The following is a 10,499-nucleotide window of genomic DNA, read 5'->3' as shown; positions in this document are numbered from 1 at the left end:
GTATTTGAAAAATGAACTGTGTTCTTTCAAGACAAAACAAAGACCAACGCTTTGTTTAATAACACTATACCTTTAAAGTACATTTCCCCCGTCACAGAATTATGGGCAATGAAGTTTACTTCTCATAGATTTATAATTCCCACCTGCCCTTAAACTAAAATGCTGCAAGCACCAGCCACACACAGCAGTACAGGAGATCACTGACAGTACTTATCGGACATTTATCACCAGCTTAGTCATATATCCAATACAAAATGAATCAAAACCCCCGAAACATATTTACAAAGGAGGTCAAACCGTCCCACAGGCATCTGTAATAAAGTGATGCTATTTGCAAGCATAACATGCCACGTTTTGCTTATGCTGCCATGCTAAATTCACTTACAAGATAATATGTCCATAATTCCCGACCAACTATTGGCCATGTTGGTTGGGGCTGATGGGTGATCTGGAAGGCCCCCCATCCCAGATCTAAAGTCATGCAGGTCTTAAACTAGTCACTGCGTACTGAGAATCTCATATGAAGTCCTGTGAAAGCAGGACAAGTGTAATAAAAGGCTGCACTTTCGCCTTAATCCCTGCGTGTATAGTATGGCGTTCTTTTCTTTTTTTAATTATAAGAATGCATTTTATAATTTAATTCTGTCTTGTTTTTAACGTATGTCATTATCATGCTTTTAAATGAATATTTTACACCATTTTAGGTAAACCCCTTAGATGTGTTTTCTTAAGTAAGTAATATATAAACGTTGAAAAATAAAATAAGAAGCTCCATTAAACTCTGCAGGACTTCCCTTCTTCTGAATAAACTGCTTTGTAAGCCAGTCCTCCATTATAGCACACACACACCCTTTCCAATATTTTGTTGACAAAAATTGTATGATTACTACAAGGCTTCCTCTGTTTGCAGAAAGGAATGAGATTCAGCAGTGGTTCCTGTTGGGGGAAAGGGGGGGGTAGAATTTCCACCAATTCTTCCCCACTGCATCTCCTGATGTCCACATGGTTCCAGCAATCCCACCCTCTAGCCCCCCACCCATGGGACCTCAAGGATGAGGAGTAGAAATGGAAACCCTACTATGTGAGTGGAAGTTTGTTCTGCTAGCAGATGGATCCAATGGGGGGGGGGGGCTACACCACCCTTTAAAAGCTTGCAAAGAGATCAGCACCAATTTCCGAAAGCCATTTTATTCCAGAGTGGCTCCACTGAATTCAGTACCATTACTGGGGGTGGGGATGCTTCTGAGTGATAGACAATGCTCTGACTGACTGGAAATACGTGGGGTGGGGTGGGGTGAAGACACAGAAATCTGTGGAATATAAAAAGATCAGCAACAGAGTCTTTTTTCCTTCTACCTCAGGGAAAGGCTGTGACGGCTGAGCCCCCTCAAATCGTTCAGCAATCTGTGTTCTTTTTTTCTTCTTCTTTCCACTGCAGATCTTGCATCCAGCAGAGGCTGTCCTTGATCAAACGCTCTTTGTATCTAGTTCGGGTTAAGCTCTACTGAATCCAGAGAGGAGTGCAGGAGAGTTGGTGCCCTCGAGCCAGCAGAGGAACCTGGCTTCAGCCCAACCAGCAGCTCACAAGGGCTCTGGGGTCAGGATTTATTCCCATCGCTCAGTTTCCTTGCTAACAGAAAGAAGCATACTGACTGGTGGAGGAACACGACTGAGCCACGTCAAACAGCAGGAACAATGAAGAATCTTAGGATGCGAGGAAAGGGCCAGGGAGGAAATGGAGGCAGGGAACCCGGTGCACAAAATCGCATCATGGTCTTGGCACTGTGACCCACTGACAGCCAAAGGAATAAAAGTGGGCCAATCAGTCCTGGTGAGGAATGGGATATGGATGAGGTAGAAGAAGGAGCGGTCTTTCAGAATGAGTGCCCCTGAATTTCGTGTACTGCACCACTCTTGTTTTCTAAAGCTCTGGAGTATTGCTGAAGAAGATCGTGTGCTCCCTTCCCAGACTCTCAATGGTTCTTGGTTGTTTTGGAGACTGGATTGTAGGCCAGTAACTCCCTGGGCCAGGAACTTTCTGTATGGAAAGAGTAAGAAACAAGGCAATTATTAGATTAAACCAAGGTAAAAGGTAAAGGTAAAGGGAGCCCTGACCGTTGGGTCCAGTCGCAGACAACTCTGGGGTTGCGGCGCTCATCTCACTTTATTGTCTGAGGGAGCCGGCGTTTGTCCGCAGACAGCTTCCAGGTCATGTGGCCAGCATGACTAAGCCAAAACAGCGCAGAGCAGCGCACAGACACGCCATTTACCTTCCCACCAGAGTGGTACCTATTTATCTACTTGCACTTTGATGTGCTTTTGAACTGGTTTGCAGGACCAGGGACAGAACAACAGGAGCTCACCCCGTCGCAGGGATTTGAACCGCCGACCTTCTGATCGGCAAGTCCTAGGCTCTCTGGTTTAGACCACAGCGCCACCCGCGTCCCTTAAACCGAGGTAAGCTTCTATAAAGTAAAACACTGGAGCCAGCATGCACAGCGTGTTAACTAAGCGATAACATTTTTGGTTACCATTTTAAGCCTGTACAGTGGTACCCCGCAAGACGAATGCCTCGCAAGACGGAAAACCCGCTAGACGAAAGGGTTTTCCGTTTTTCGATGCGCTTCGCAGGACGAATTTCCCTATGGGCTTGCTTTGCAAGACGAAAATGTCTTGCGAGTCTTGAGATTTTTTTTCGCTCCCCACCCCCTTTTTCTAAGCCGCTAAACCGCTAATAGCCTTTTAGCAGCTAATCCGCTAATCCCTTAAGCCTTTAATAGCCGCTAATAGCCGCTAAACCGCTAAGCCGCTAATAGGGTTGCTTCGCAAGACGAAAAAACCGCTAGACGAAGAGACTTGCAGAACGAATTAATTTCGTCTTGCGAGGCACCACTGTATTTTATTTTTAACCCATTCTCCGCTAACCTATTTTTAAATCCCATGTCTTCATAATATGTGTGCAGTGAGTGTGTGTGTGTGTGTGTGTGTGTGTGTGTCTGTGTGTGTGTTTCTCTCTCTCTCTCCCCCCTCCCCCCTCTCTGAGCTAGTGATAGATACCTCACATTAGGCTGAGAACAGGACTGGGAGGAGGAACCATGCTGAAATATTCCCTCTCAAGCTTTGAAAAATAGCTCAGTTTATTCTGAACCCAAGTAATCACCCAAGAGCACAAAGGGGTCCTCTTAAACCTTCACCCACCCTCCTCCTTAGGAGGAGCAAATTCCCTCCTTCGTCTTTATCATCTGCTCACCTGCTCACCCTCCCCCATCCCTCCAAAACTATCTCCTTTCCCTCCCATACAACTGCTTACAAATGTGAGGTACACTGGGGAAATTGAATTTCCCAGGGCTCCTGGCATCAGGCTAAAGGTGGTAGCAACATGCCTGATGTTGGAGAGAAAGAAAGCAGAAGAGAAGGAGGGGGAGAGAGGGAAAAATACTTTCCACCCCTTCCTCCCAGCACTGCTATCCCTAGAACAGCAAGAGAGGTAAGTGGACATGTGGGGGGAGTGGAAATGGGTTCAGAAGCAAATGGGAGGAGAATTTGACATTCTTCTCTGGTTCAGGTGAAAATCTGAGGCAGAGAAAAACTTTTAGTGATGCAACGCTTGCCTCATGGTTGAGCGAGAGCTTTATGAGTTCTCACATTTCAAATTTCTGAGCCTGGTAATACAAAATGTGGTGCAACAGATCTCCCTTCCTAATAGGCACAAGCAATGGTAAATTGACTCAAAACAAGTGTTGGGGCAGCTGAGACACCTGAATCCCCACCTATCCAACCCAGACACAGCTTTCGTTTCTGCTCAGAGAATAGAGGTGGGATCTACACACATATAAAAACCATTCTGAAAATGCTTTTTTTAAAAAAGCATTTTAAAAATTACACTGAATTTTCCATAAGGCTCACCATCGCCATCTAGTGTCACATTGTATATTGCACTTAAAACACACTTAAAACGTTTTATTTGCAGCTATATAGCTGAAAAGTCTCAAGCTGTTTCTTCTGATCTTGGCAAAGACAAATGGTCAATACAAGGCGCCAAGCTCTAACTCTTTAGATGAGTGAGCATATTTTCAACTCACAAGCCAGAACTCAAGGTTTCATTAAGCAAAGAGAAATGTAACACCTCATTTTATTCCAAAGCTGCATAGCAGGAAGTATATATTAATTAGCGATTTCGGTTTTGACAACATGTCTATGTTCTATCCTGATATGCTTTTTAAAAGTGTAATTGTTTGTATATGGCCTGTTCTGATTATTGGTTGGCAATCTTATTTTTGTTTTGATGATGGAGTGCAAGCATAAACACAATTGGCGCACTAATTGTAATCAAGCTGGAATATGAAAGAGGCAATAATGATTGGAAAATATAATGTACCCTGTTAAGGGAGGAGATAAAAAGGGCAAATTCATTATATTAAGGTGGGGTTTTCTTCATGGCAAATCCTCTGTTTACAGTGGTGCCCCGCAAGACGAATGCCTCGCAAGACGGAAAACCCGCAAGACGAAAGGGTTTTCCGTCTGCAGAGGCGCTTCGCAAGACGAATTTCCCTATGGGCTTGCTTCGCAAGACGAAAAATGACAGAAAAAATCGAATTTTTTTTTGCTCCAAAACCCCTTATTCTGAATCGCTAAGCTGCTAAAAGCATTTTAGCAGCAAAACCGCTAATCCCCCCCCTAAAAAAGCCGTTTTTAGCCCTTTTTTAGCCAATAGCGCTAATAGCGCTACTACGTCAATGGGCTTGCTTCGCAAGACGAAAAAACCGCAAGACGTAAAGACTCCCGGAACGGATTCTTTTCGTCTTGCGAGGCACCACTGTATATCAAAACAGGTCTGGCAAGTCATTATCATTTTAGAATATATATTTTTTCTATTCACCGTAATTTCGACAAGGTAAGCTATTAAAACAATCTGTGTTAAGGTGCTGTGAGATTGCATGCTGAATCCATTTTGTATTCTGAAGTTTGCATTTTATAACTGAATTAATTCTTGGTCAGCAAAGAAAATCATACTCACAGAATAGGATGGCAGCAACCGTGGTACTTTGGACAGGAAGCATGACCGAATAGGCGTAGGCAAGACTTCTTTTATGTTATATGTACCCGGGCCTGGGCCTTCTTTCTACAACATAATAATGGTTATGGTTTATTTCAGAGATGTTCACATATGCATAGACGGGATCATTAATACAATTAACTGGACCACAATACCTCAAGGACCGCTTCTTCCCATATGAACTGACCTGAATCCTGACTTTCTCTGCCAGAGGTCTGGAAAATGGCAACAGGAGAACGGGCCTTCTCTGCAGAGGCTCCCTGTTTGTGGAATGCTCTCCCCAGGGAGACTCGCCTGGTGCCTTCACTGCATATCTTTATGTGCCAGGAGAAAATATTCACCATCTCCCAGGCCTTTGGCTAATTAAACATTATATGGCCTAAGTACAACCAAACTTTCCTGTTTGAGCCCTGCTTGTGTAAATATTCATTTAAGCATTCCCATTGTTTCTGTGCTTAGACTAACCTTGTGAAGAGAATATAGAGAACACAAAGATTTGATGGACTATGAAAGAACTTAAGGAAGAAGAAGAAGAAGAAGTTTGGATTTGATATCCCGCCCTTCACTCCCTTTAAGGAGTCTCAAAGCGGCTAACATTCTCCTTTCCCTTCCTCCCCCACAACAAACACTCTGTGAGGTGAGTGGGGCTGAGAGACTTCAAAGAAGTGTGACTGGCCCAAGGTCACCCAGCAGCTGCATGTGGAGGAGCGGAGACGCGAACCCGGTTCCCCAGATTACGAGACTACCGCTCTCAACCACTACACCACACTGGCTCTCAGGAAAGGAAAGGAAGTGACTGAAGAACAGATGTAAAGGTGAACTAGATAACTAAGAGACGTGTGGTGAATGTGGTGGAAGTCTTTTATAATATTTTAACTAGGGTTTATATATTGTAATGTTTGACGTATGAATTTGGTATTATTGCTTATGAAAAGTATTTTTTCTCTTTTTTCTTTTCTTTTCTTTTTTTCTTCTTTTCTTTTCTTTTATCTTTCGTCTTTCTTCTTTTCTAGTCTGCATTTTGGAAAATACATAGATAACTGTGTTTACAGTGTTATGTATTGATTTCTGTTTCTATTTCTTTTTTCTTTTTATTTTCTTGTATTTTTTAATAAAAAATAAAATAAAATAAAAATAAAAATAAACATTATATGGCCTTTAAAACTGGCCATATTGTTTTTGTGCATTACAATCTTATGTATTTTTGTGCTTTTATATTGTAAACTGCCCTGTGATCCTCCGTTTGATGATGATGATGATGATGATGATGATTTCAACTTATATACTGCCCTTTATCAAAAGATCCCAGGGCAGTGTACAACATTAAAAACACATCACAGAACATCAGTGCTGAAACTTAATAAAAACATAATAAAAAGCTTACTGACAGACAGCCTAATAATCAAATAGTCATCATAATAACTTCCACAGATTATTTAATAGGCATAGGCCCGGGTAAGAGGAATGTTTGTTCCTGGCGCCTAAAAACATAATGATGGCACCAGTGAGCCTCTCAGGGGAGAGCATTTCACAACTGGGAAGCCAACACAGAAAAGGTCCTCTCTTAAGGAATAGTATAGAAATTTTAATGATGATGATGATATTGTCATATTTCAGGCTGGAAGCCAGGGGTCACCAACCTTCTTGGACTGGGGTCACATTTTGAATTTTGAGAGAGTGCAGAGGGTGCCAGTTACAAAATGGCTACCATGGGGGCATGGCTTGACACAAAATGGCTGCCATGGGGAGCATGACATAACATAAAATTAGAGAAAGTACCACCATTGCTTCCGGAGTAAGCCCAAGGGAGACCCCATATAGAGCATCTTTAAGCAATCCAATTTTTAGGTTAGTAACACCTGGTGAACATTTGCAATATTGGGCAAGCTGTCTTCCAAGGTCCACCATTAGTAATTGTCTCATTGAGAATCCTTGCTAAGATCCTAGGAAAATCCCCAGGGTTCACCTTCCGAACACAGTTTACGAGCCACTGGCACAGAACAAACTATTCCCGTCCTTTCATTGTGTTCTGAGAAAGCCAGAAATAACATTTCATTTTTTGCCACAGAAGATCTGAGCAACGCTGATGGATGCTGACAGGTTCACATGCCCCTGAAGTAATTACAGGATATCAGCCTCATCTTGGAAAGAGAAACAAGCAAACCTTTTAATATATGAACAACTGACACAGAATATGGGGCTGTCTCATTGCTTCGCAACAAAACCCTTTACGCCCGTCCATCTATTTTCAATCCCTCGCAGACACAAGTGGCACCAACGTGTCAAGCAACACTTTCATATTATTGTTATAAAGCCAAGAAAAATAAAATCTATTTATGTTCAGTAGATAAGTTAACGCCTGCCGATTCCCCGCCTCTCGTGTTCATGTGTTAGCATCTGTCAAGTTCCTTAGAGCATAAAAATGATGCTTTTTAACACGTTTGAAATGGCAACCTCTCTTGTGTGTATTTGGTGTTTTGTTTTGCCCCCCCCCCCCCATCCTTTCTTCTGTAGCAATTTATTTTGTCCAGAGGAGAGATAGGTTTAAGGGCTTTGTACAGATTTCTGAAAATTTCACCTGGATGTAAGCATAGCTCAGGGGGCAGGGGGCAGCTGCCCCTCCCCCATCAAGTAAATCAATAAAAATACTTAACTAACTGAGGTTCTCCCCCCCCCCCCCGCCCCACATTATTATTATTATTAATTATTTATATCCCGCCCATCTGGCTGGGCTTCCCTGGCCACTCTGGGCAGCTTTCAAAAAAATATTAAAATACAGTATAAAATACATGAAGCCTGCCCACCCCAAATAAATCCTGACTGCTCCCATGCACCTGGACACAACATAGTAGGGACATTTTAAAAAAACAACACTTGAGAAGAACAGTCACTTTTAAGGAAATGCTCTTCGGCAGCCTGTAGACCAGACTTCCGCAGACTGATGCCCTCCAACTTCATGGGAATACAATTCCCCTGAGGCCAAGCTAGCATGCGCTACTTTAGAGTGTAGGATGAGAGTGTCCTACTTTACAGAGGATTTTCGCTATTTGAAGGGTTCTTTGGCTCAAGTCCGCTTTAAAAGCAAGGAAGGGCCCATAAACAGCAAGACAGGGCGAGCCAACAGGTCACTGGCTCTTAGTCTTCCTGTGCTGAGATGCCTTACCTCTCACCCCTGAACTTGGCAAAAAATCTGCTAGGCCTGGAGCCTAGCAAAAAAATTTGCTGCAGACACTAAAATTCCATTCCCTGGGTATTTTGCCAAGCAAAAATTTGCTTCGTGGTTTTAATGGAAAGAAATCTTAATAAATGGAAAGCGGATGACCGCTTGGAAAAAGTTAAGCATGACGATGATAGATGAGTCATTCCATAGCAACTGAAATGGGTAGGTGGACAGGCCTCCTTTTTGGAATAGACGAAGGTTTCTTCTTTCCGGTTTTGATACATTTATGCTTTCCTATTCTTTATACAGTGGTGCCCCGCAAGACGTATGCCTTGCAAGACGGAAAACCCGCAAGACGAAAGGGTTTTCCGTTTTCAGAGGTGCTTCGCAGGACGAATTTCTCTATGGGCTTGCTTCGCAAGACGAAAATGTCTTGCGATTCTTGAGGGGTTTTTTCGCTCCCCAACCCCTTTTTCTAAAGCGCTAAACTGCTAATAGCCTTTTAGCAGCTAATCTGCTAATCCCTTAAGCCTTTAATAGCCGTTAATAGCCCTTAAACTGGTAATAGCGCTAATAGCGCTAATCCGCTAATGGGCTTGCTTCGCAAGACGAAAAAACCGCAAGACGAAGAGACTCACGGAACGGATTCTTTTCGTCTTGCGAGGCACCACTGTATTCCTATTCTTTATATTTTTTAAAAAAGTAGAGACATCACCTTGCCAACAAAGGTCCATATAGTAAAAGCTATGGTTTTCCCAGTAGTGATGTATGGAAGTGAGAGCTGGACCATAAAGAAGGCTGATCGCCGAAGAATTGACGCTTTTGAATTATGGTGCTGGAGGAGACTCTTGAGAGTCCCATGGACTGCAAGAAGATCAAACCTCTCCATTCTTAAGGAAATCAGCCCTCAGTGCTCACTGGAAGGACAGATCCTGAAGCTGAGGCTCCAATACTTTGGCCACCTCATGAGAAGATAAGACTCACTGGAAAAGACCCTGATGTTGGGAAAGATGGAGGGCACAAGGAGAAGGGGACGACAGAGGACGAGATGGTTGGACAGTGTTCTCGAAGCCACAAACATGAATCTGACCAAACTGCGGGTGGCAGTGGAAGACAGGAGTGCCTGGCGTGCTCTGTTCCATGGGGTCACGAAGAGTCGGACACGACTGAACGACTAAACAACAACAACAACAACATTGTTTATATTAAAAACCATTAACAGTCTGGTCATAACCATGACTTGATCCTGGTTTCAGATCCTTGTTTGAGAACAATAAATCAAGGGTTGCTATATTCAGACTAAACAGTAAACAGTGGTTTGTGGCAAACCACAACTGGATTCCTTTAATGACCTCTCCACCTGAGTGGAGGAGGCAATGTGCAACCCTGATGGTTCATCATGCTCATAACAATTAAACCATAGATTGTTGTTACATCTGAACTGGCCCTTACATTGGGCAGTTTGGGCATAACATTACTGACTTAATAACAGAGATTTCCAAACTGTGGATCATGACACATTAGTGTGTTGGCTGCAGTGTGTAGGTGTGTCACACGAACGCTTCCTGCACTCCTCCTGGGACCGGAAAGGGGTTAGTTCAACCTCTGGTTTGCTAGTAAAACTGAATTACTGTGCCGCAGAATGATGCATGTCTAAAAAGTGTGTCACCAATATGAAAAGTTTGGAAAGCTTGAACTAACAGCTAAATAAGTTGAGAGTGAGCACTGGGCTCCATACATTGACTTTCCCTCTGTGGGCAGCTTCAGCACTTAAATCCTCATCTCTTTAAACAAGGGGATGGGAAGCTGCGGTCTTCCAGACATAGTTGGCTTGTAGACAGTATGGCCAGTGGTCACTGATGATGGAAGCTGTGGTCCAGAAACATCTGAAGAGCCCCAGATCTCCATCCCTACTTTAAGCCATAGTTTCCTGTTACACCTGTAACAGGAAACTGTGGCTGTCTGTTTACTTACCAGGGTAATAAACCAGGGTGAATGTTGCACATATGGCAACAATGTGCAATGAAGTGCATTGCACACATGTCCCTCAAAAGACCCTTCATGGAGGTCCTCTGCCGTGTCTTGTCCTGTCCTGTCCCAGCCCCCCAAATAATAGACAGTCCAGCCCATCACTTGCAAAGCACACATGGCGATTGCTGCTGCAAATGTTAAGATGTCGGTTACAGCTCATTTGTTGCAAAATATTGGACAGCAGCTGTATCAATAACTCATTTAAGGAGCTGTTGTTTACACAAAATGTCTCTTCTATCACGGAAGGCCACC

At 43.3% G+C, this 10,499-nt stretch overlaps 1 protein-coding gene across 3 annotated transcripts in view; it reads right to left on the bottom strand.

The window, feature by feature from the left end:
- Positions 1-201: 201 nt before the first annotated feature.
- STPG4 (sperm-tail PG-rich repeat containing 4) overlaps positions 202-10,499 on the bottom strand; it is a 31,382-nt gene continuing 21,084 nt past the window's right edge. For 2 of the 3 annotated variants that reach the window (XM_083433175.1, XM_083433174.1), the window contains exons 6-7: positions 5,018-5,122; positions 202-2,038 (exon numbers count right to left, since the gene is read on the bottom strand). In XM_083433175.1, coding sequence (XP_083289301.1) covers positions 1,922-2,038; positions 5,018-5,122 — 222 coding nt within the window. In that variant the 3' untranslated portion in view covers positions 202-1,921. The remainder of the gene's footprint in view (positions 2,039-5,017; positions 5,123-10,499) is intronic. The other variant, XM_083433176.1, reaches the window with a different exon arrangement.

The sequence above is a fragment of the Podarcis tiliguerta genome, assembly GCF_965153285.1.
Source record: "Podarcis tiliguerta genome assembly, chromosome: 3".
In the NCBI taxonomy this organism is placed as follows: Eukaryota; Metazoa; Chordata; class Lepidosauria; order Squamata; family Lacertidae; genus Podarcis; species Podarcis tiliguerta.
The sequence above is the reverse complement of the archived record's forward strand: the minus strand, read 5'-3'. Positions and strand labels throughout refer to the sequence as shown.